This window comes from Prenolepis imparis, unplaced genomic scaffold (genome assembly GCF_030444845.1).
Source record: "Prenolepis imparis isolate NDT839.2.m4 unplaced genomic scaffold, iyPreImpa1.0 SCAF_15, whole genome shotgun sequence".
In the NCBI taxonomy this organism is placed as follows: domain Eukaryota; kingdom Metazoa; phylum Arthropoda; class Insecta; order Hymenoptera; family Formicidae; genus Prenolepis; species Prenolepis imparis.
Genome location: NW_028141173.1, coordinates 859,759 through 882,651, shown reverse-complemented (window position 1 = coordinate 882,651; position 22,893 = coordinate 859,759). Strand labels below are relative to the sequence as shown.

General features: G+C 36.7%; 8 protein-coding genes across 22 annotated transcripts; 3 read left to right on the top strand and 5 right to left on the bottom strand.

Moving 5' to 3' along the window:
• Positions 1-68: 68 nt before the first annotated feature.
• Ost48 (dolichyl-diphosphooligosaccharide--protein glycosyltransferase non-catalytic subunit Ost48) lies at positions 69-2,643 on the bottom strand. The gene is made up of 3 exons (XM_083055157.1): positions 2,456-2,643; positions 1,335-1,961; positions 69-1,099 (listed from the first exon to the last, which is right to left on the bottom strand). Exons 1-3 carry the CDS (start codon positions 2,586-2,588, stop codon positions 555-557), a joined length of 1,305 nt encoding a protein of 434 aa, XP_082911283.1. The 5' UTR covers positions 2,589-2,643; the 3' UTR covers positions 69-554.
• A 180-nt stretch (positions 2,644-2,823) lies between these two features.
• Positions 2,824-6,439, top strand: Udt (protein undicht). Its single transcript, XM_083055029.1, has 9 exons — positions 2,824-2,999; positions 3,382-3,651; positions 3,744-3,901; positions 4,020-4,167; positions 4,273-4,699; positions 4,824-4,978; positions 5,052-5,291; positions 5,373-5,605; positions 5,693-6,439. The coding sequence occupies exons 1-9, from the start codon at positions 2,948-2,950 to the stop codon at positions 5,855-5,857; spliced, it is 1,848 nt and encodes a 615-aa protein (XP_082911155.1). The 5' UTR covers positions 2,824-2,947; the 3' UTR covers positions 5,858-6,439.
• A 287-nt stretch (positions 6,440-6,726) lies between these two features.
• On the bottom strand, positions 6,727-7,675 carry LOC145945840 (protein FAM32A-like). The gene is made up of 3 exons (XM_083055039.1): positions 7,499-7,675; positions 7,243-7,375; positions 6,727-7,140 (listed from the first exon to the last, which is right to left on the bottom strand). Exons 1-3 carry the CDS (start codon positions 7,585-7,587, stop codon positions 7,018-7,020), a joined length of 345 nt encoding a protein of 114 aa, XP_082911165.1. The 5' UTR covers positions 7,588-7,675; the 3' UTR covers positions 6,727-7,017.
• Positions 7,676-7,719: 44 nt separating this feature from the next.
• Positions 7,720-8,715, top strand: LOC145945841 (uncharacterized). Its single transcript, XM_083055041.1, has 3 exons — positions 7,720-7,833; positions 8,043-8,312; positions 8,550-8,715. The coding sequence occupies exon 2, from the start codon at positions 8,067-8,069 to the stop codon at positions 8,310-8,312; it is 246 nt and encodes an 81-aa protein (XP_082911167.1). The 5' UTR covers positions 7,720-7,833; positions 8,043-8,066; the 3' UTR covers positions 8,550-8,715.
• LOC145945838 (galactose mutarotase) lies at positions 8,503-12,728 on the bottom strand. 7 transcript variants are annotated; one of them, XM_083055032.1, is made up of 5 exons: positions 10,861-11,140; positions 10,072-10,280; positions 9,535-9,905; positions 8,898-9,323; positions 8,503-8,643 (listed from the first exon to the last, which is right to left on the bottom strand). In XM_083055032.1, the coding sequence occupies exons 1-5, from the start codon at positions 10,908-10,910 to the stop codon at positions 8,563-8,565; spliced, it is 1,137 nt and encodes a 378-aa protein (XP_082911158.1). In that variant the 5' UTR covers positions 10,911-11,140; the 3' UTR covers positions 8,503-8,562. The 7 variants fall into 7 exon arrangements, with proteins under 7 accessions (XP_082911158.1, XP_082911160.1, XP_082911162.1 ...); XM_083055034.1 differs by lacking the exons at positions 8,503-8,643; positions 10,861-11,140 and adding exons at positions 11,817-11,934; positions 12,015-12,702 and having other exon boundaries at positions 8,802-9,323; XM_083055036.1 differs by lacking the exons at positions 8,503-8,643; positions 10,861-11,140 and adding exons at positions 11,817-11,934; positions 12,177-12,702 and having other exon boundaries at positions 8,802-9,323.
• Positions 12,729-12,958: 230 nt separating this feature from the next.
• Positions 12,959-14,557, bottom strand: LOC145945839 (uncharacterized). The gene is made up of 2 exons (XM_083055038.1): positions 13,874-14,557; positions 12,959-13,601 (listed from the first exon to the last, which is right to left on the bottom strand). The coding sequence occupies exons 1-2, from the start codon at positions 14,084-14,086 to the stop codon at positions 13,029-13,031; spliced, it is 786 nt and encodes a 261-aa protein (XP_082911164.1). The 5' UTR covers positions 14,087-14,557; the 3' UTR covers positions 12,959-13,028.
• Positions 14,558-15,105: 548 nt separating this feature from the next.
• LOC145946255 (ATP-binding cassette sub-family F member 3) lies at positions 15,106-18,992 on the top strand. The gene is made up of 9 exons (XM_083055780.1): positions 15,106-15,305; positions 15,388-15,493; positions 15,694-15,880; positions 16,094-16,437; positions 16,528-17,026; positions 17,205-17,428; positions 17,511-17,866; positions 17,945-18,165; positions 18,283-18,992. The coding sequence occupies exons 1-9, from the start codon at positions 15,233-15,235 to the stop codon at positions 18,427-18,429; spliced, it is 2,157 nt and encodes a 718-aa protein (XP_082911906.1). The 5' UTR covers positions 15,106-15,232; the 3' UTR covers positions 18,430-18,992.
• A 36-nt stretch (positions 18,993-19,028) lies between these two features.
• Positions 19,029-22,811, bottom strand: LOC145946256 (uncharacterized). 9 transcript variants are annotated; one of them, XM_083055786.1, is made up of 6 exons: positions 21,898-22,811; positions 21,662-21,825; positions 21,204-21,502; positions 20,333-21,110; positions 19,918-20,018; positions 19,029-19,762 (listed from the first exon to the last, which is right to left on the bottom strand). In XM_083055786.1, exons 2-6 carry the CDS (start codon positions 21,810-21,812, stop codon positions 19,694-19,696), a joined length of 1,398 nt encoding a protein of 465 aa, XP_082911912.1. In that variant the 5' UTR covers positions 21,813-21,825; positions 21,898-22,811; the 3' UTR covers positions 19,029-19,693. The 9 variants fall into 9 exon arrangements, with proteins under 9 accessions (XP_082911912.1, XP_082911908.1, XP_082911913.1 ...); XM_083055782.1 differs by having other exon boundaries at positions 22,014-22,811; XM_083055787.1 differs by having other exon boundaries at positions 22,021-22,811.
• Between the last annotated feature and the right edge of the window lie 82 nt (positions 22,812-22,893).

The window sequence follows — 22,893 nt, the reverse complement described above, 5'->3', positions numbered from 1 at the left end:
AAAATTATTTAAAATATTTAATATTAAATAATTTAATCATAAATTGATTTCTATTATACACATAATAATTCATTGATCAAATAATGTTTATTTGCTCCTCAGTTTTTACGATCTCTTAGTATTACATACAAAAGATCTATTGCAATGTATTTTATATACATAGAGAAACACAGTGCTCTAGTTTTTAAAGAAATATCGAGATAAATGTAAACTGTGTGCAGTTTTTTTTTTTTTTTTTTTCAAAATTGCTATTTTTTTATAAGGAGCACTGTGTAAAATCTTAACATGTAGAAATGCAATTCTTGCAACACAGTATAATACTATTCATTCAGTATTGCATTGAAAAAGAATGTCGATATCGAAATCAGTACACTACAATATACTCCAAAGTATAAAGAGTAATATATTGGCTTTAAAAATTTTACTTTTCTCTTGAACTCATTCTAGTATCATGTTAAAAGAAAAGAAGTGATACTATGTTCTTTCAAAACAAATATCAAAAGAAAAAAAAGAGACAAACAGTATCTGCGAACATCAAAATGAACATTAATAAATTACTCAGACTTGGATTTCGTGTCGTCTTTGTAGTGGAGAAACACGAGAGAGAATAGAAACACGCCGCCCATCATGGAGAATGCGCTTATGTAATATGGGAACGCGCTCGGTATAAAGCGTTCGTACTGCGTGTGTTGCAACGGACGCACAGACACTTGAGTGGTGCTGTAGAGATGCGTCAGACCGATGCGCTTATAGTCCACCTTGAACTGGTATACCCCGTATACGTCGGGGATCTGGAACCTGCCTTCGTAACGGCCGTTTCCTACCGGTTTCATCGTCATACGCACGAACGGATCGATCCGCACGAACTCCAGCTGCAGATCGTTCGTCTCGTAGGGCACCCACTTGCCGCCTGACAGTCGCTCGACGTCGATCGAATACACCACGTCGTCCATGATTGTGTACGCGGCTGGTGGCTGCGCATCGCCAACCCGGTGATGGTGAACAGACGACACGCGTATGACGCCGTTCTCTTTAAATACCCACTGCGCCATAGCCTTGGCTACTATCTGATTACCAGATTTCTCGTATCTCTGACCACCTGCGAGCAATTGACAATGATTTAAAAATGTTTAATTTATAGAGATATCAAAGCTGAATTGAAGATTTAATTGGATAAATAAGTAAAACTCTTTGTTTTCGATAATTTCAAAATATTAAATAATTACTTTTGATAATTACATACAAAATTGTAACTGATAATCTTCTGTTAAACTTTTGCTAGAAAAGGAGGCTGTAAAGAATTTAACAATTCTATATATTATTATTTTCTTTACCTTGTCCCTTTTGAATAGGGCTGGTGAATGCTTCATCGCTGAAGAAAAATATCGAACCGGAGAATAAAACTCTGGCATTATTCCTTGCCTGTAAGGCTGCTATCAACAAAGTATTTTTACCAACACCATGTGGATACTCCTTAATCACTTGGTCTGGATTGTAGGTATATGCCGAGGTGGATGCTGATAACAGACGTAAAATTAAAGAATTATCCGAATCTGCAATCAGCCCAGTTCCCTGATAAAGTAACGGAGGGATGTCTTTGCTTCCAACAATGACTGGAGCATCTATTAAATTGGCTGGATCTGCTACTATTGTGGTATGTTGGCCGTTATCAGAAACATCGTAGTTCATATGATCAATCACAGTGGAACCCTCCTCATCTATTTCCAAGCCACATTCTGAGGCTAGTTCGTGCAAAGCGTCACCAGATTGCGAGGAGCCAGCAATCAGAACATTTCCACCACCATCGATGAATTCTGTTATCGCTTCCACACTCAAAGCACCACCAAACTCTTCGACTGTGGGTGCAAATATTATTAGGTGTTCGTATAAATATTCACCATACTTGGAGAGCTGTAGACTTGCATCGTCAGCTGATTTGAAAGTCAGTACATATCCACTATCTGTAACATGATAATTTCAAAATATATTATTTAGTATTCTATCAATTCACATTCAATTGACTTTTAACAAGAGTGAGAATAAAAACAAAATTTGCCAACATGCATCAAATCAATAAAATATATAAATGATGTACAATATATTGTAATTAGTATATTTGTTAGTTCTTAAAAAAAATAATTTAATTAATTAATTAAAGATGTTATATAATATATTTCATCAGAAATCTTATGATATACAACGTAAGTCTTTTGATCATCAATATCAACTGTATGTTCAAACATGGTTTCTAAATTTGACAAGAAATTGAAATACACAAAAGAGATTTGTTTTTAATATAATTATAGTAATTAATTTCAGTGTTTAGAGACGCAGTTTGTATTTCGAAAGTATATCAATGGTCGGAAAATTGCGAAAATCGCCGCTGAGAGAAGCCGCTGGCGGTCGAATATTTATGACTGATTAGAGAGATAAAAGTGATAATGGTATGGATTACCCTGTAATGTCTTGAAAAATATCGAGTGTGTTTCTTTAATCGCGAGATTGTCCAACAAAACGAGGGTCGGACCACCGGCGTTTGCGCCGGCAAACACGAAGAGTAGACAAATTAACCTATTTACGAGCCTCATCGTACAGCACTTTCTGTGACAGGCGGAATTTCTGCCACGAGACACGTCGGCTCGTTGGTAGATTTCGCGCGTTCCCGAAAGCATCGGAAAAACTTCCTAGGGACTTTGGCCCTAGTTACTTATTTCTCTCCGACGTAGGCACAATCGGATTGGTCGATGACTCATGAATTCGCGTCCTTTGCGATAGCGTCTGAAGGAATGTGTCATATGGGTGGTTTCATCGAAATCGCACCTAATGAGTTTGGGCGTGTGTTTAGTTTAGAGGTTTAGATTCGTCTCAAATCTATCGTTTTATCAATATTACAATAGTAATCTCGCATCTTTTACGTAATTTTTATTTTTTTAAATGATCTAATATAATGAAACGTTGGTCTTGCATATCCCTGCTCGTAACATGCCTCGTCTGGCATGGTAAGTTTATCCGATTTCCTTGAAATAGAAAATATACATTGTATAGGTTTAGCACAAGATATTTTGATCTTTTTCTTTATTAAGCTCTAAATGTTTAATACCCCTTTGTTTTATAATATTATACGTTTACATTCTGTTCTTTTATATTCAGGTTGTATATTTTTAAATCATAAATTTAGAGTATAAATCACAGAGTTAATTTGAAAAATTTTAACACGGGCACACAATATGAATTCGTACAAATATTTTACTTAAATTGATTTATTTATAAGATATATATGTATATTGTATAGGAGATACATTTATTACATTAGTTTATATAACTTTTGAAGTATGATTGTATGATTAAGACTAATGAAATGTGTGATATATTATTCGACAGTTGCTGTCAGAGCTCAGAATGCAGGAGGTTGTCACATTCCACTGATTATCAGGGGATCTTGGTTTTCGTGGGAAAATGGCAAGAATACCTTAACAGAAATAAATGCCAACAGTATGACTGGGAGAGGCATATGTATAAATGTGATGGAAGAATTTCATGTTAATTATACATTTGTATTTCGTGACGCTAATACTCCAGACAAGTATGACAGCTGTTATCATTGCGTGAAACTCATTGTTAGAACTGTAAATGTGCTAGAGAAACTTGAAGGCAAGTCACTCTATGCTAATGCAAATTATTATATGCAACAGTAATATGTAAAATATATAATCTATAAATGTGTTTATTTCTTTTTATTACAGTAAATTGTGTAAACTTGCCCAATGGCGTCGAACCCACTGTGGATAATGTTTGCAAAGGTTTAAATGCAAATCAGCAGTTAATAACATTATTCTCTGAGAATTATGTACCTGTAAACTGCAGATCTTCTCTGGAAGGAGTTTGGCAGTTTGCTTATCAAGTAAGATAATGATATTCCACACTGTTTTATTAATTAATATTATTAATAGTAGTTTTATTAGTAATATGTAGTTTTATCAGTAGTAATGTAGATATATGCTCTATATTTATTATTTCAGAATCGATTTAGATTTACGGGAGAGTGTAATCATCAAGATGCGCAAATAAAGTCTTGTCAGACTGCAGGAACCCAATTTCTTATAACCAATCAGAAATTTAATATTACTTACAAGAGTTGCCCTGGAATGAAAGGAACCTTTGATGGATGTAATACGTTCTTTTCTTTCCTTTTACATAATTTTCAAAATATGTCTATATATATTTTGAGATTTTTTTATAGCAAGAAAAATGTTGATATTTAAAATGTTTCAGTGGTAGAATACAGTTGCTTAGGTGATTGGTTTGTGGACAAGAATCACTTCTTTGCAGTAGCGAATACAAAAGAATCTCGAAAGGACGAGAAATATAGATGCTTTTTAAAGAATCGCGACGACGATTTGTATATCGGTGTATCGATTACCGCGGAGTGTAATACTCTTAAAACTGTCGAGAAAAGTCCCGAACGTTTGCGAATTACTCCGGTTAAGGCCGAAATAGTTGAAGCGGGTTGCCGTTTGCCTGAGGATATGTCCGGGAATTGGATCAACACCGCTAATATTGACGCGGATATCTTCATTAACGAAACGCATATTATTGAGACCTGGTATCCAGATGTAGGACGTTATCGTCGAACGATTTACGTCTGCCGTGAACAAAGGGACTCGAGAGTAATGATGGCGAGATTGACTGTCGATGGATGGTACATTATTAAATCTTTCATAAGAAAAATATCTTTACATATTTGTGTAAAATCGACAAGTAAAAATATTACACATGCTCTGTAAAGATGTACATTTATATAAATATTCATTGAATGTTTTCAGCCAAAAAGACTATGTTTGCTTCGATTTTGTACGACGACATCATAATATTATCAGATATCGACGTGGAGTGGCTGTGATAAAAGATAAATTTCATACAGTGTGTTCTTGGGTCCAATTTCCCAATAAAGAAGCTTGGAAACATGATCTACTTTTAGGTAATTATATAAATTGCAATAAATTTTTTCTTGCATTTTCAATAGTAGATTGTACTACTTTTAATTTTGTTAGCGAAAAATCCTGTTCCGGTACGCTGCCCAATAGCTGGCAAATATATGTTCCATCAAAAGGGTGATGTTCTCTTTGAAACAAGGATTCTAGGCGGCGTCACTAAATCTCCACGTCCGAATATCTATTGCAAACAGAATATTTCCGACTTCTCAGTTTGCAGTACTGATCAAAAGGAGATCTCTATTGATGAGACTTATTGTTTATCTGTAGATCACTTGGGAAAGCCGGTTGACATTTACAGTAAGTTCCATAATTATTTTATATACAGCTAATTACATGTAATTCCATTCACATATTTATAATATCACATTATTTTTACAGGTGATCCAGATTATGTGATGAAATGTATCGGATTTTGGAAGGAGAATTTAAGATCATACTTAATAACTTATGACGAACTGGATCCCTTTAGCAAATATCGTTGTTGGGTATATCAAAGGGCCGATTTGAACAGAGTTCTTTTATCTCAGGCCATTGGTCCGTTCTGTGATCTCAAACAAGATGTGACGAGTCAAAATTACACAGAAGGTGCTGCGGTTGCGCTGGAATTGCAGGTGAGAAGGAAGAAACATTTTGAGAATAATAAAGTAACGAACAATGCAATTCGAAATAAGACTTACCGACATATTGTTAATTAATAGGAATACGAGCGAGAACGTGATCGATGTCCGATGTATTTCGACGATGGGACTAATCCTTGGGTACAAACGGAAAACTTTGTCAACGTCTTCCATTTCGGAAGTGGCGGTAATACAAAAAGTCCTTTCATATTCTTATTTATCGTATCATTAATAATAGTTTTATAGTAGAGATATAGCATTTTATAGTATGTAAAAATAATTTTCTTTGAGGTTCAAACGCGTTCATTAGTTCTCGTAAAACTCTTGTAGCGCGATAAATACTAAGATCGCGTATAAGTTTTTAAACAATTTTTATCTATTTCGCACTGGCATTATATTATTCCGTCCATTTTGTAACTATGGTTGTATATGTGCCTTTAACACTTACTGCCTTATTCTTATATAAGTAAGCAATGTATAATGTAGATATTTTAATGTCAGAAATCCGTCCACAATGAATCTCTAATGTAAAACAAGTGCATTCTGGTTCGCACATTATTCATTTTATAAACAGGACAAAAAATCATAAGCAGAATGATTTGATTAGATTACTTTTATTGTCCAATAGAAAGAGGATTTGAAATATAGTATCCTCTTATTATAAAAAGATCTTTTAGCGTTAGTAATTTTTATTATTTGACAAAAAGAGAAATGGCATGTTTTAGATTTTCTGGAATTTAAGTAAAAAATTAAATTATAAATATTTAAAAATTGTATATTTACATTTTATATATGTATTTTAATTATATAAATGTATTTTTATCTATCCATCTATCTATTCATTTATCTATTTTATTCATTGATTTAAGATAATATATATATGCAAAATATATTTTGCAAAAAATGCAAAAAATAAGTCCCATTATTATGAAACAAACAATTCTCTTTCATGTGTATTATGTGTGAAACAGAAAGCATTTTATTATATATATACATTGAAAAACATTTTAAATAATATATAGTATAATTTTTTATATTTTATATTACAATTTTTTATATTTACCATATATGTACGTATACATATACATAATATAATAAAATTTATTTAATCCTTAAATGTACACATGAATATTATAATATTGAAATATATGTCAATATTAACTTTTTTCTTGATAAAAACCTTTTTTAAACTTTAAAAATTTAATAATACAAATTTTGCATGAAGTTTTTAAAAACAAAACAAAACAGGAATATATAAAAAAAATTGCTTGGCTTAATGTGTGTATTTAAGAATTAAAATAATGTTATAATTAGACAAAATGTTATGTTTATATTTTTAGCATAATTTAAAACTAATTGTTCATGATATATATATACATATAATTAATTGAGAGACATGTTGAAATTTATTTTGTCCAGCTCACTTTAGGTATGTCAAAGTGTTCGGTTAAGCTATCCAGATGTCGATTAAATTCCTCCACTCGTTGTTTATGAGTCTTGGAGGCTTTCTGTTTGATCCTTTCAGTTTGCTGCAAATTTTAATTATTATAATATGTTAGCATTAAGAATTCCCAAAATCAAATTATTTATTGATATTAATACAGTAAACATTATATATATGTATATCTTACCATTTTTTCTTGCATTTGCTGAAAAGCCAACTCTGCTTTTGTCCTTATCACCTCTACTTTTTCAGGTTTTTCCTCCTCTATGATTTTTGAGACCTCCACCAACTTTTTCTTTTTACCATCTTTGTTCTTTTTCCTGCGAAATATGAAGACGATTTATATTTTCAATAAAAAAGATAAATTATTCCAACATCAAACAAACTTAACCTCATTTAATCGACTCAATAAACATCAAACACAAGTAAAAAAAGATACTTACTTTTTGCTGACTGTTTGGTCGCTCTTCAATTTCAAAGTTCCCTTTGCAAAATGTGCGTATGGATCCTCTTCCTCTTTTGTTGCAGGCATCGTGAATTGATGAAAATTTGTTATCAGAGCAATCGAACGAAAATACGTCGTGACGTTTGCGTCACTTGTCACTTCTCTCTAATGACGTTAAGTGAGGCCAATCTTTAACTCCGAAATGTTCCTAGATTTTCATACACATGCGCAACAGGGAATCTGCGCATGCGTGCAAGCAAAAGCGATTGTTACGTCACAAGTCACAAGTTGCCGGTCTGTTGAGAGTTCACATAACCTATACGAAATATTTTTGTAAGTATATTTATTTGTTATATTTATATTTAAATATATCGCGCTATTTTCTATCATAATGTCTCATCATAACATCTCACATATCTTGTAATATTTTTAAATCGATACTCATATTGTATACTCACACGCATACACATGTGTATATTTTTATACGTAAATTGTTACTTGCACCTTTGCTGAAAAATAAACTGATTTTATTTTTGTTGCAGTTTACGTGTACTTTAAGAAAAAAAATGTGGCCCTTAGTAGTGAGAGCTTTTGGCCAGTTTGGTAAATATCTTACGCTTCCTTTTGCGGGTATCATTGGATTCATCGGATACAATATAGAGGGATGGGTATCTGACCGTTATACACCACCAACAGCAGCCATCAAGCAACAACGGCAAGAAAGATTATTAAAAGAAAATGCAGATCCCTCAGCTATCCAAAAGAAACGTAATCCCTTAGAAATAAATCTTTCACCATCACTATCTAGTTAGGTATATACTTTATTATATATAATCTGTTAATTATTTATATAACATAAAAGCTAGTAATTACAATATATTTGCAGAAAGTTTAAAAAAAGCTTGTTTTTAATTAAAATTATACACAAAAAAATATTAACAAATTTGGCAATGTAATTATAGAATTTTTTTTACAATTAACAATAAGATAACGAGAGTACAAGATTTTTTATTATTTAATATTCGTTTTGATTTTTCCTCAATTTACAGATATCAAAATGCATCAGACTCTCACTCCAAATTTATATATAACAGTGTGATTGTATATCACACCTGGTCGCAGTACGCTGTTTGGAAAGTTTTCCTGTAAAAAGTCACAAAATTAATATGTAATCTTCAATAGTTCGATTCTAGTAAATTACATGTATAAATTGAATTGGTATGAATTGGAATTCATATTCGATTTTCAATCTATTTTTATTACGAATGCTGTATCTTTGTTATTTGTGTTCATAGTTTATATCACAATATAATGAAATTGATAATGCGATAAGACTTGGTGCAATTGTTTGTGTGACAAATTAGCAGCTTCCACAAGTAATCTTGAAAGAAACTTACATGATTTACGGCGTCGGGATAATTTTGCGTCTCCAAACAAAAAGCTGCATGTTTGAAATATCGTGCTCCGTCCTTGCCGAGGACACCCGTGTCATTCCTCTCGGGCAGGAAATTAGATGTGTAAAACTGAACGCCCGGCTGATTCGAGTACACCTCCAAGCTGCGTCCCGAGGCCGGATGCAGTACTTTAGCGACGAGACTTCTCTTCTCGTAATCGTGCGGTTCTGGCAAGCAGAAATTATAGTCGTAACCGCCGCCCGGCACTTTATCAATAACATCGCCAAGTGTAGTCGCGTTCCTCAAGTCCATTACGCTGTTCTCAACCGGTCGAATTTCGCCGGTCGGAATGCTTTCTGAATCCGTAACAGTCCAACGATCCGCATTCAAGGTGAATATGTGTTTATATAATTCCGTTGCGTTTGTAGTCTAAAAAAAATATTAACTAGCATTAAAAAATTCTCCAGTACACACTCCGCATAAAAATATATCAAAGTTTGTAACATTCATATTGGCGCTATCATTTCTTATCTTGTTTCAGTCTTTGAACAGAGAGAAAATGCAATAAAGGAGTTTTTTCTTGAAGATGAAAACTTTTTATTTCTCGCATCAAAGAGGAGATAAGTAATATACTACGCACATGTCCGGCGAGATTGAAGTAGCTGTGATTTGTCAAGTTGATCGGAGTTGCCTTATCGGGCAACTCAACTGTCATATCTATGCGCAGCTCTCCATTATCTGTCAGCTGGAAAGTAACTCGTGCCGTTACCCTTCCTGGATAACCCTCGTCATCATCCGGGCTGATCAAGGTCATAATTACACAATCGTGTACGATGGAGGCATTCCAGACCTTCGAGTTCCAGCCATGAGTCCCACCATGAAGGCTGTTCTCACCTTTATTCTTCGATACATGATAACGTTGACCGTCCACGACAAAGGTTGCCTTGCCGATGCGATTTGCGACACGTCCGATGGTGGCACCGAAGTACGGATTACTCGACGACTGATATCCTGAAAAATGTTATAATGTCTAATCAAACTTGTCACTTCTGTCTTTCGAGTAAGTTTACTCATTTCTTTGATTCTTAGTTTTTTTTTTTTTCAAAGAACAAGTCATATAATGACATCGATTGATCTGCCAAATATCTGATCGAATATTATTTCATTATTGGATTACCTTCAACGTTGTCGAAACCGAGCACGACGTCTGCTATGTTACCCTCTTTATCTGGCGTCCTGATGGCAGTTACTGTTGCACCATACGTCACAACGTCGACTTCTTGGTTGTTGCTGTTTGTCAGGGTGTACTTTTCAATCTCCAGACCGTTCACAGAACCCCATTTTACCATTGTGATGGATCTTTGTACTGTCGTGGCCATGATCGTTCTGAGTAAAGACAAGTTTAACATAGCATATTTTTATAAAACAATACGAATACTGAAATTAATACACTAAATTTATTCACTTCGATTTGCAAATGCAAGATTCGATTTTCTAGTCAGATATGTTCGATCATGAAGATGAGCTCAAGTGCGAGCAACTGCTAAGAATGCTTATAATATATGCTTATCAGTAATGTCAAAAGTACGTGTTGTTAATTGTGTATCGTCCAGACATCCGCAGAACGTCATACAATCATATATCGTATCTTAAAAGCATTTCATCTTATCTTGAAAACGCAAACCTACATTATGTAATACCTACATTAAGTATAGCGCGATATAACATGCATATAACAGACTGTTGCATATTATTCATAAAAAGTATTAATATGATTAATATCCTTTTCAATTTTATACATAATCTAAATATTTATTTTTTAATTTTGTTTGAATATATAAATAATCATTTATGTTCTTATAGTGTTAATATTTTTCAGAACTGCGATTTAAAAAATGATTTAATTATTTCAAATTGAAGTTATTTAAAGAAATAGAAGAAAAGATTTTAAAAAGCGTCTTTTTACCTTAGCCAGGAAGGAAGAATTAGATATACGAAAAAATAGCGCACAAACATTGTTAATTAACAATTTTAACAATTTTTGCGTTATCGATATGAACGGTACGTTGTATTTTATTCGCGAATTTTATCATACACAGCGAACTTTTAACTGACAACACGACATTTTATATCGACAATGTTCTACGCGAAGTATTTTTCTTAAATATTTTTCGCACGTTATGCGTGAAAGGTCATTCTTTGTTTTTGTAAAGTATCGCACGGTAGTTTTACGTCATTCGATGCTTGAAGAGAATGTACTGTTTTGGTACAAGGTCATATTTAATTCCTAAGAAAATTATTCAAACTGTGATGTTTGTGTATAATGAAAAAGAAAAAAAATATTAGAGACGATATAAAATATAAAAATTTGTCATAAAATATCATAAATGTTTATATTTGAAAGTAATGATTGATTTTAAAGTTATTTAATTTCCTATTAACTTTCTATTTTATTCTTATACTACAATAAACAGATAATTCAGAAAATTAATATTTTTTATTCATTATAATTTGTATCGTCATATATAAAAATTTACATAATTTTTGCAGACTTTTGACATTAGATGCTTTTACAGAAATATAAACTTCAAATATTTCTATTATTTTTATCTTGTTTATTTTTACAAAAATGCAATTTTAATCTTTAATGAATCTTAATAATCTTAATAAATAAGCATATTGATACTAGAAGATTTCTACTATAGACTTGTTCTCACAATGCATCCACAGAATCGTAAAATTCCTCGATTACTACAGAGAATCTTTCTTACTTAACTAGTCTCAATTTAATACTGTTCTTATTACAGTTTGGAAAATTGCGAATTTATTGTACGATTTCCTTCGCATTGCTGAAATATACTTTTACACTGTTTGAGTTTTCGCGAATGGAATTTCTTTCCAGGAAGTCTTAATCCGCATTACCTGTTGGACTTTTCGTTTCAATCGCATTTATCAAGGCGTTTGTGACACGCATATCCTCTTGTACCTTTTTAAATTGTACATTAATACTGTGCGTAGCTTTTCGAATCGCTTCTAGATTCTGCAACAGATTCAAAAGCAAAGTATATCTCAGCAAGATGTAATTTATACGTAAACAAAAGTTTTGCATAACTCTACTACCATGTTTATGCTACTGTAAAGCGTCATTTCCTGCTCCTTCGTAAATGGCTCGCTAATGGAATATATGGATGACGAAAATGATGATGAATGATTGGCCATAATGTGTAAAATTATGGAATATTAACGAGAGCGTTAATTAATTGTACAAACAAAATAACGTACACATCACTCATCAACGTTCGACGAATTTGGAGATTATAACCTCTATAATTATTTTCATTGACGCTAGTTACTAATAACTTGTCATTTTACTACCAACTATCATATTCGTGCTGCCAATCTAAGATGCGCCTTTTTTAGTTACTTTTATGATCGATTAATTAAGCCCGCGTAATTTGAAACATCAACAGTTCTTATGTCAACCCCTTATTCTTTACAATACAATTTCTCTTTGTCGTTTCTTCTTCATTTTGTAACTATATTATATTTAACAGAATTATGAATAGATTTTATAATTAATATGCGTTAAAAAGGGAGAGAGCGAGTTTACAAATTCAGTAAAGAGAAGGAACATGTGCGTGTCTCTTTGATTAAAATAAATTTTTTACTTTAATCTCAAAATAGCTGCTTATACTTCTGAAATATGTATTGTTTACAAAGCTATAATTTGATTTATAATATTATGTATATATAATATATATTATATACAATAATTATACTTCCACATATATTACATATATGAAAATATAATTAATATAGTATCAATACTATTAATAGTTGGCTATGAAAAAGATTAATAATCGGAAAATCATTATCATAATAGTTTAACGTTATTCTTGAATAAAATAAATCTCAAATCACATGTTCGATATCCGTTACATCGGAATGTATACATTTGAGTATAAAATATTTTGAAAGATTACTGCTTGTAAAACACATTTATAACTCGTACGATAAAAATCAACTATAAAATAAAGTCGCGATAGGTTTACAGAGCACAACAATTAGATATACTACATTATTATATAAATACATCAAAGGAATGGGGAGAGAAGGGTATGTCAACCAACATATTCAACCGTAATCCACACTTAAAGCACTCAGACCCTTCTTCTTAATCGCTTCCCCTACGGCATGTTCCAAGAAATCTTCCGGCTGATCACATTCATATATTTTATCCGCATCCAGCGCATTGCATCTTCCCGTTTCTACATTGCTGTAGACAGTTCCATAAGGAAAGTCCTCGAGTTCATACATACATTTGAACACGGACGAAAAGGAACAATCTACACCTATATGTTTACGATAAAATTGTGGCTCAACAGCGAGCTCGACCGATTGGACCAAGCCGTGATTGCGAATCGCCATCGTCACTGCTGTGTCTTCCATATCATTTCCTCTGTACGATAAATGAAGTCTTGAACCAACCGAATCCTCTTCCAGAAGAGGAGGGTGCATCAGCGGAGGCATCATTCTATAGTAAGCCAAAACCTCATTGACACTATTGTCCATGGATCCTTCCTCCTCTTGAAAAGCTTGCCATAATTTAAGCTTCTCCTCAATCTGTATTTGGTATATGATATCGTCGTATTCCATATTCCTTACATTGTCAGTTGTTGTCTCTGGGTTTGCACTTGTATGTTGCTCCTGCAAAACAATAATTATTTTTCATGTACATCTATATAATTATTTCTTATATGATACAATATATAATTAATATTATCCATTCATTTATATATGCTATATAATGAAAAAGAAAAAAGTATCGATAATGTGCGAAACTAAAGTTAGTTTGTCAACAAGTGGAAATTACGCTCGTGTAATTAGTATATTAATTAAATAATTAAACAATAAATGCGATATTGTAATAATAAAGGAACACTCGGAGTATATCGTCGAGATCGTCCTGCAGGAATTACCTTGTCCGAACGTGTCTCGTCGACCTCGGACAATTGCGTGCCGCAATGTCGCTTAGCCGGAAAGAAAGCACACTCATGGCCGTCCGAGTCTTCGCTCGAGTCGTCACTCGCCACCACCTGCACCGCGTTACGCCAGAGCTTCTTTCGCGGGCGTTCCTTGTTCACCGGGTTGGCAGAGGAAAAGGACGGTGGAAGAGTCTCGCGCTCGTCCATCTTCCTGCCGCGCAACCGCTCCCCGACGACATTCGATTCCGCGACGTCGTCGGTCGTCTCCGTCGCCCTATCCTCGTCCCCGCGAGTCTCCGCCAGCGCGATCACGTTCCTCTCCTTCGGCGAAAGTATCCTCTCTCCTCAGCAGAAGCGCGCGTCCGCCGTCAGCGAGAGCATTTCAGATCCTCGAGGAGATTTCCACGGCCTGAATGGCTCGTCCAACCCGACTACTGTCGGGCATTATTTTGCAACGGGGGGGAAAAAAAAATCGTCGCGGATTCGCGGCGAGCGACGACGCGCCGATTATCTCGGTCGAGGTTAACTTACAAACTGACAGTCGTGCGTGACGTCGTGCGAAACGACGACGTACGCGACGAGTGTACGCGACGATTCGCAAACGGAAAACGCGACTCCTCGTCCAGCATCGTCGGACAAGAAGAATCACTTTTGACAGCTACAAGATGGCGGCTACCACCGTGATCATTTGACGCGCTAAAAAAATCGACATCGCGAGCGAGACACGTCTCGGTCGGTCGAAATGAAACGCGGAAAAATTACGATCGCGCGAAAAGAGCGTCGACGACGTTGCAAACATCTTTCCCAACATCTCGGAAACGTCGTTCCAACATCTTCTTGAGCTACTGACGCGAACATGTGTAGCTCAAGTGACAGGTGTTGGGAGATGGACTTTCGCATGCGCATGCGCGAATACGTCATTGAACACGTGACCGACACGATGACAGACTCGTGCCTAGACGCAATATTTGTGGCTCGTATAAGTCTTCAAGATTAAAGGCATTTGAATTAAAAGAAAAGTTTGCTACAATTTGTATTAGTAATAATAAACAATTTGTATAAATATTAACATGTATTTAAATGCTATAAATTAAGTATATGTTTTCTTTTTCTTTTTTTTTTGACAAGGGGTCCAGCACCCTTTATCGTTACGAAATGTACGTGACTGACATGTAAGAGCGTCTGCTAGAGCTTACGTCACTGCGCACGCGCGAGATTTGGTGCGCCTCCATCTCCACGGTGAGAAATTTGACGGCTCGTCCGCTCGCCTCAAGAGCAGCGAAATTCGCTCTGGCGTGGCTCTTTCTTCCCGATTAGGATTACGAATTTTTTTTTTACTTAAGTAGTTTAATTATGGCGACCTGCGGCGAATACATTCGTAGTCAATTCCCGACGATAGACGACGATCTGTATCAATACGTCGAAGGTATGTGCATTTCCGTGAAATAACCTAAGGATAACTCGCGCCGATAATAGTTCATAGCTCTATCTCTGATGTGCGTACGTAGGTATCCTGGATAGTTCCAAAGATGACTTCGAGGATGGCGACGAGGTGTACGAGGCGATCGGGCAGGTGTTGCACGAGGTAGCGGACAAATCAGAAAACGAGGTTAGGTCTGTAAACGTGTTCGCATTTGTCATCCTTTAATTCGTTAATGAAACTACCTGTTAACTGTTTGAACAGAAATCGTACAATATTTCCGTGTTTACATCACGTTGCCGCGATCGCAAGAATCATTAATTTTTTTCTTTTTTTTGATAATACAATTGTTGACATAACTTGAAGCTTATCATATTTTATTTTCCATTTACAGGCAAATATGCGCCAAATTATTGGAAATATTAAAAGGTAGTTCAAATAACGATGATATAGACAGGAGAAAAAATGGCGTAAATAAAGTATTAAATGCTCCGGTGCATCTGGGTTCGCTGGCTGCTACTTTAGAGTCGCAAGTCGAGCAGATCAAGAGTATATGGGTCACGACTAGAGATGATGCAATGGTAATACATACATACATATATATATATATATATATAAATTTTTATTCTAAATAATAAATATATAATTGAACGATATAACTCTTAACTTATTAATACATTTTATATAAAATTATTTATGTTGATGTATATATCTTTAACTTTTGTATTTAATTATTAGATTTACATGAGATTACTATTTATATATTTTAATATTTTTTCTTATTAAATCAACAGAAAGTAGATGCTAAGAAACTAGAAAAGGCCGAAGCTAAGTTGCAACAGAAGCAGGAGAAACGAATTGTAAATGAGCAGGGATCGGCATCTCGCATTAACACTGCCAATAATCTGGCTGAAAACGCGGCTAGCGCGAGCCAAATGACAAGCAAAAAGGACAGTCGAATGGAGACCAAAGGTGGAGTGAACAAAGCCCAGGACATCAGGATAGAGAACTTTGACGTTGCATACGGTGATAGAGTATTATTACAAGGTGCCGATTTAATGCTCGCGTTTGGCAGACGGTATGGTCTGATAGGTAGAAACGGACTCGGCAAAACCACCTTACTTCGGATGATATCGAGGTACCGGGCATGATTTTGAGATCATTGTTTAGTCGTTCGAGTAATTTGACTTCTGGATTATTAATGGCGGATAAATGTCGATTGATTTAGCAAACAACTGAGGATACCAGCACATGTGCGAGTGTTGCACGTCGAGCAGGAGGTAGCCGGCGACGATACGTCTGCATTGGAATCCGTCTTAGAATGTGATCAGGAGCGAAGTACGTTACTCAGTCAGGAGACCAAATTACAGGCAGCTATAGAGAAGGATGGTTCCAAGACGGGCGATGCGTTAGGCGAGGAATTGGCGCGGGTGTACGAAGCGATGCAGTTAGCCGAGGTCGACAAGGCACCCGCTAGAGCAAGCGCGATCCTCTCGGGACTTGGATTCACCGTGGAAAGGCAATCCTGGCCAACCAAAGCGTTTTCTGGCGGTTGGCGAATGAGGTTGGCCCTCGCGAGAGCTCTATTTTCTAAACCAGACCTGTTGTTGCTCGATGAACCAACGAACATGCTTGATATCAAAGCGATACTTTGGTTGGAGAAGTATCTACAAACATGGCCGAAAACATTACTTGTGGTGTCGCACGATCGAAAATTCTTGGATACGGTAAATATATTTACGTTTCCATTTATTAAAAAGAAGAAAGAGAGAGAAAGAAAAGCTCAATATATTGTTTTATCGTGACACTAGTCATATACTTTGTAGATATAGATTACGTGATTTAAATATTTTTATTGTAAATATATTTATCATTATATCTTGTGTTTCTGTTCCTTCGATACAGGTCCCCACTGATATTTTGTACTTACGTGGACAGAAAATTGAGGCGTACCGCGGTAATTACGAGCAATTCGTGAAAACGAAAGGTGAACGCGAAAGAAATCAGCAACGAGAATACGAGGCTCAGCAGGCAAAGAGAGCGCATGTACAGGAATTTATCGATAGGTTCCGATACAATGCGAATCGTGCGTCTAGTGTACAAAGCAAGATAAAGATGTTGGAGAAATTGTAAGTAGTAATGATTTTCGAACGCGCAATTAATTTGAAGACCAAGTCAGAATTTAACTCTAAACAAACCTGACGTTGACAGACCTGATTTGAAGCCGATGGAGAAGGAGAGCGAGGTGACTCTGAATTTCCCGGATGTGGAGTCACTCAGTCCACCGATACTGCAACTCAACGAAGTCTCTTTTAGTTACAACGGAGGTGACTTGGTGTTTAGCAATGTGAACCTTACTGCCGGTCTGCAGTCGCGCATCTGTATCGTCGGGGAAAACGGTGCGGGCAAGACTACTCTCTTGAAGATTATCACGGGCGCGTTGAGTCCGACGCGGGGTACAGTTCATGTACACCGTAATCTGAAGTTTGGATATTTCAGTCAGCATCACGTCGATCAACTGGACATGCGCGTCTGTCCCGTCGAATTATTACAAATGCATTTTCCTGGTATGTATTTCCGGTGCAACCATGATTCTCAATTTATCTTAGGAACCGTTAACTGATTACTATTTTACGCTCCATCAGGTAAGCCAATCGAAGAGTACAGACGAATGCTCGGAAGTTTCGGGATAAGCGGCAATTTGGCTTTGCAAACTATAAATTCTCTTTCGGGAGGACAAAAGTCCAGAGTGGCATTCGCCTTAATGTGTGCGGCAATGCCTAATTTTCTGGTGCTCGACGAGCCCACGAATCATCTCGATATCGAATCGATCGAAGCGTTGGGTAAAGCTCTCAACAATTGCCAAGTGAGTGCCTATTTTATTTATACTATATTTTATCAGCTATAACTTCAATTTCAAATATGTTTATCGCATGTGGGTGATGCCAATTTTTACCATTATATTATTATTTTATTGTTGCAGGCTGGTGTAATATTGGTGTCGCATGATGAACGTTTAATTCAGATGGTTTGTACAGAATTGTGGGTTTGTGGAGAAGGATCCGTTCGATGCATCGAAGAAGGTTTCGACGAGTATCGCAGGATCATTGAGAGGGAGCTTGAATTATAAGAAATTAAATTTTGTTTAATGTGATACTGTCTCGTAATCTTGCGTTGTCGTACACAGAGTATAAATACATTATATTGTGAAAAATTTAGAGGAATATCGCCGTTTTAAAATCAGCCTGCGGCTAATATCATTTTATTGTAATATTTAATTTTTTCTCTGTACACTTTCGCCAAAGGTGTCTTATTTATTTCTTAAATGCTTTTCTCGTGAAATAGATTAAATATAGCAATCATTGATTATATACATGTACAATTTATTCGTCTATTTAACAAATGTCTGTTTTCCCTTTTTGATAATTACAGAATGCATCTTTTTTCTTAAATTTATTAACAAGTACATTATATTCATTTTTCTTTAATCGCACTGAGTTAACATGTTATTCCATTGTGACACGCAATCTGAGTTTGGACATTTTCACACTTAACATTATTCTATTATGAAAAAAAAAAAATAAATAAAAGATATTGGTTAGATAAATGAAAACGTTTTATATTTCACTTGAAAATATATTAATCACTTACCATCCTGCATATAAAAATTGCATTTTTAAAATTATGGTATATATAGTATGTTAATATAATTGTTGTTAAATCGACAAATTTTGCTGTTGTAATTGTTTATTAATATTGAAAAATAAGTTACAACCTTATAATTTTGGCCTTTGTATATAATGTTTAAATAAGTAACTATCAATATATAAAGAAGTGACAAATCATCATATATTGATAATGATACAATATACAGTGTCGTAAATTAATGATTTTGATGATATACCTGTTATAATTTTACATAGATGTATAAGAAAAGTATAATACAGTATATAAAATTAAGTTAAATGAATATGTTTTTAAAATGAAAATAAATGTGCCTTTTGTTTTTATCTCTTTTAGACTTCTCTGTTAGATAACAAGGCCTAGAGTTTCTAACGATTTGTATATATATATATTTATATAAGTATAATCTATATTAAATAGATTTTCCTAAGATAAACTGTACAGAAAATATTGTCTAAAACATTTTTATTGTATAACTGGGCTCGCAAATTCAGGATCTCACACTCTCTCTTTCTCTCTCAAAGGCTTGTGCTTTACCGATTCATTCTTTCCACGCACACTTAATTTAACATTTTATTGTGTGGCAGCATCAAGAAGTTTTTAAACAATAATCAGTGCGTAAAGCAATGATTTAAATATACACAGATTGTATTTTCAATATGCCAAAGAAGTAGCATTTTGTTGCCACTGTTTACTCCCAGATGAAGTATTCAACGAATGCAGTGAACTAGGGGTAGAAGACGGTTGAAGAGGTGGAGCTGGAGCTTGTTGCTTTGCTGCTGTAATTTTTGAAACACCACCATTATTTTCCGTCTTTTACAATAGAATAATACATGATGAGTTTATACATTCATAAAAGTACAATAAGTAAAGCATGCAGCTTGATTTATACATTTTTATATTATAAAATCAATGCAAACTGTTTGTGTCATACATGCTTGTAATGTCTTGATATGTTGTGTCTTTTGCTGGAACATAATGCATGAGGAGCAACATCGGTAGAAGTTAGTGCTTTGAAAGAAACCTTAAAAAAACCTTGAAACATTATAGAAAAAAATGTGTGTCATGTATCATGTATAAATAATAATAAATAATAATGTGTAATTACCAATGTATTTAAACAACATTCGCAGAGAGAGCGTGTTAAAAAATGATATTTAGAACATTATTTGCAACATATTTGTTAGAATGCGTTTAAATGTGCGGCATTGTGTGAAGCATTGTGTGCATAAATCTAGAACGAAAAAGCATCTACCTTTATCATTATTATATACACATACACATCAGAGGTGTATCACATTCTATAAGACTCAAAGATCAATTTCTTTTTTCTCCCCAATTGGTCTTACCATTCCTGCTACTGTAGACTTTGACGAAGCGTTTGAACGGTTCCGGCGGTGGTAAGTTAGATGTGGGGTGAAACATCTCGGCGAATCGCATCTCCAGGTCAATGGAGCTCGCCACGGCTTGACCGCTGCCATTGCGCACCGAAAGACTCCTCGTCGGGGGAGTCGGAGGCGGGGGTGGTGGCGGTGCTAATCTCTGATGCGTGGGAGCAGGACGATGAGGAAGCGGCGGCGGAGGAGGGGGTATGCAGGGTGCGGTGACCGCGATCCTCGACGGCGGCGGAGGCGCCGCCCTCATGACGGGCATCGTGCTCGACGACCGGATGGTCGTCGGTGGCGGCGGCGGCGACGACGGTCTCATCGCGGGTAGAGTACTCGTGGACCGTGAGGTCGACGGCGGTGGCGATGGCGGCCTCGTCGCGGGTTGCAGCACGATACTCGACGACCGCGAGATCGGCGGCGACGGAGGTCTCGTTACCGGCGGCCTGAGAACCCGGTTTATCGCGTGTCTCGCCGCGGGTTGCGGCACGATGGTCTCGTGCAGACAATCCTGTGATTGGTGCAAGGAGGATGGTGTTGTCGTCACCAGAACCGGTGGCGAGCGCGGTAGTCGCATGCTCTGCGCCCTCGCCACGTTGCTCGTTAGATTCAGCTTCTTAGGCGGCGGCGACGGTTTCGGCAGACTAGACGACGGCACTGGTTTAGGCACGGCGGCTGATTTCGCGAATCCTCTGGGCATGGTATCCGAATTGCTCGTCGTGGAATCCGTGGTACTTTGTCCCTGCGCGATATTAAGATTACGTAGCGACTTACATTACAGATACGCAGATCAATGCAGCACGATGCGATGTCAATTAGACAGCTGTTTCTTTACCTGACTGAATATCTGCGGTTTCTGTGCGGCTGGTGGCGGGACCGGAGGTGGACCTCGTTTTATACTGTGAGAGGATCCAGGCGACGAATGAAGAAAGCTAGAGTTATTTACACTTTGTCCCTCTTTCTCGGTCATATTCCCTCTCAGTCCCGTAGGTTTTAATTTTGGCATACCACCCGCAAATAAACCACCCAGCGACATGGGTCCACCATTACTACTGCTACTTATCGCTGCATTAGAACTATTAGTCCTATTATTACTACTTAACAAAGGGCTCTTCGATTCGCCTTTAATTTTACCTGTGTGAAACAAATACTTATCGTTATTTCCTACATCTTTTTACATTTTTACTTTATAACAATGGTGCTTTACAAAGGTACTTTTTTATTTAAAAATTGAACATTTTTTATACGATTCAATCTTGTGTCTTACTAGTTTACTCTTTGTAACAGATTTACCAGCAATAGCAGGTGTGCTCTTATCCACGGTAACAGTCTTCTTCAAGGTTTTACCTGCCCTTATAGACTGTAACAATAAGTTTCTGTTGTCTGCCACTGGTGGGCCAGAAGCAGCGACCTGTGGAGGCGGTGGCGGAGGTGGCACAGACATCCTTATTATCCTCCTGCAATGGGAATGACAAAGATGTAGCGTACATTGAGAGAGAGAGAGATGGAAAGACATCGTACGAAATTACGGATATTTCTCCCAAAGAAATGCAAAACGTCAAACATGTTCCTCTACGACAAGACAACACTTTTCTACGGGCAAATCTATTTCCTTTCAATTCGACAATTCGGCCATTATATTTACGATTTACGATTTTGGATCGTTCCATCGGGATGTGTCATTCGCGCGCGGGCGGATGAGGGGGGGAGAAATCTCGCCCGTTTGCCGAGCGCACGCAGGTGAGAAATTATCCAGAGGAAGAGCAACGAGGCGGAGTCGACCTCCGGGTCGACCCGGGGCAAACCGGCGCACGGGGACCCCCGCAAACGTCCACAATTATTCTCCTAGCGAGCTTACTCTTCCGAGACGTTCTTTCACGCGCGTTCGGACATTTCTCGCGCGAGGCGAGAACACACCTTAATAAAGCGCCGTTTTTATCTCCACACCGCCTCCTCGGTTATTTCGTCGATAATAGGCGGACGTGCTCGTACGTGCACGACGCGAGCTAATGATTTACGGCAGCCGCTTCCGTATTTACGCGTCCGGTGGTTAGGATTCCCGGCCAATGACACTCATAATTATTGGAAAAAAAAAGAAAAAAAGAAGAAAGACGGCCGCTCTCTGGTGGCGGATGGATCCCGCTGTCTACGATCCGCGCTGTGACACGACGACGTAGATCATGGCGTCATCACGGACGAGGTTGGGGGTCTCGCTCCCGTCGCGAATAGCCACGAATGGTCACGACTTGTTGGTCGTATCGCGGATTCGGATTCTCGTCCTCAGACGATGGACGATCCGCGCGGATCTCGGGTTCGAGCGACAGGCGAGCGAAAGAGAGAGAGAGAGGGGGCGGGGAGGAAGGAAGAGAGAGAGAGAGAGAGAGAATGCATCCGGGCGCGCATTTAAAGAGACACGTCACTGATAAGGTATCGAGCGCGCGGTTTGCGAAACAAACGTGGGTGAGAGACAAAGCGCGATCAAGAGATAAAGGATTTATTCATCCGCTTCTCTCTCTTTAGAGGAG

Coding starts and splice junctions, on each gene's coding strand:
- LOC145945838 (XM_083055031.1), bottom strand. CDS start 10,910: ATGTTTGTGCGCTATTTTTTCGTATATCTAATTCTTCCTTCCTGGCTA. Junction 9,906..10,071: donor CGGTTTCGACAACGTTGAAG/GTAATCCAATAA, acceptor AACATTTTTCAG/GATATCAGTCGTCGAGTAAT. Junction 9,324..9,534: donor ACTTCAATCTCGCCGGACAT/GTGCGTAGTATA, acceptor TATTTTTTTTAG/ACTACAAACGCAACGGAATT.
- LOC145946255 (XM_083055780.1), top strand. CDS start 15,233: ATGGCGACCTGCGGCGAATACATTCGTAGTCAATTCCCGACGATAGAC. Junction 15,881..16,093: donor CGACTAGAGATGATGCAATG/GTAATACATACA, acceptor TTAAATCAACAG/AAAGTAGATGCTAAGAAACT. Junction 16,438..16,527: donor TTACTTCGGATGATATCGAG/GTACCGGGCATG, acceptor CGATTGATTTAG/CAAACAACTGAGGATACCAG.
- LOC145946256 (XM_083055781.1), bottom strand. CDS start 21,884: ATGTCTTTCCATCTCTCTCTCTCTCAATGTACGCTACATCTTTGTCAT. Junction 20,019..20,332: donor AGTCTACAGTAGCAGGAATG/GTAAGACCAATT, acceptor TAATGTTTCAAG/GTTTTTTTAAGGTTTCTTTC. Junction 19,763..19,917: donor TATCAAGACATTACAAGCAT/GTATGACACAAA, acceptor CAAAAATTACAG/CAGCAAAGCAACAAGCTCCA.
- Udt (XM_083055029.1), top strand. CDS start 2,948: ATGAAACGTTGGTCTTGCATATCCCTGCTCGTAACATGCCTCGTCTGG. Junction 3,000..3,381: donor AACATGCCTCGTCTGGCATG/GTAAGTTTATCC, acceptor ATTATTCGACAG/TTGCTGTCAGAGCTCAGAAT. Junction 3,902..4,019: donor TTTGGCAGTTTGCTTATCAA/GTAAGATAATGA, acceptor TTATTATTTCAG/AATCGATTTAGATTTACGGG.
- Ost48 (XM_083055157.1), bottom strand. CDS start 2,588: ATGAGGCTCGTAAATAGGTTAATTTGTCTACTCTTCGTGTTTGCCGGC. Junction 1,962..2,455: donor ATTTTTCAAGACATTACAGG/GTAATCCATACC, acceptor ATCATGTTACAG/ATAGTGGATATGTACTGACT. Junction 1,100..1,334: donor CCCTATTCAAAAGGGACAAG/GTAAAGAAAATA, acceptor AATTGCTCGCAG/GTGGTCAGAGATACGAGAAA.
- LOC145945841 (XM_083055041.1), top strand. CDS start 8,067: ATGTGGCCCTTAGTAGTGAGAGCTTTTGGCCAGTTTGGTAAATATCTT.
- LOC145945840 (XM_083055039.1), bottom strand. CDS start 7,587: ATGCCTGCAACAAAAGAGGAAGAGGATCCATACGCACATTTTGCAAAG. Junction 7,376..7,498: donor GACCAAACAGTCAGCAAAAA/GTAAGTATCTTT, acceptor CATATTTCGCAG/GAAAAAGAACAAAGATGGTA. Junction 7,141..7,242: donor AGCAAATGCAAGAAAAAATG/GTAAGATATACA, acceptor TAAAATTTGCAG/CAAACTGAAAGGATCAAACA.
- LOC145945839 (XM_083055038.1), bottom strand. CDS start 14,086: ATGGACGAGCGCGAGACTCTTCCACCGTCCTTTTCCTCTGCCAACCCG. Junction 13,602..13,873: donor ACGAGACACGTTCGGACAAG/GTAATTCCTGCA, acceptor ATTGTTTTGCAG/GAGCAACATACAAGTGCAAA.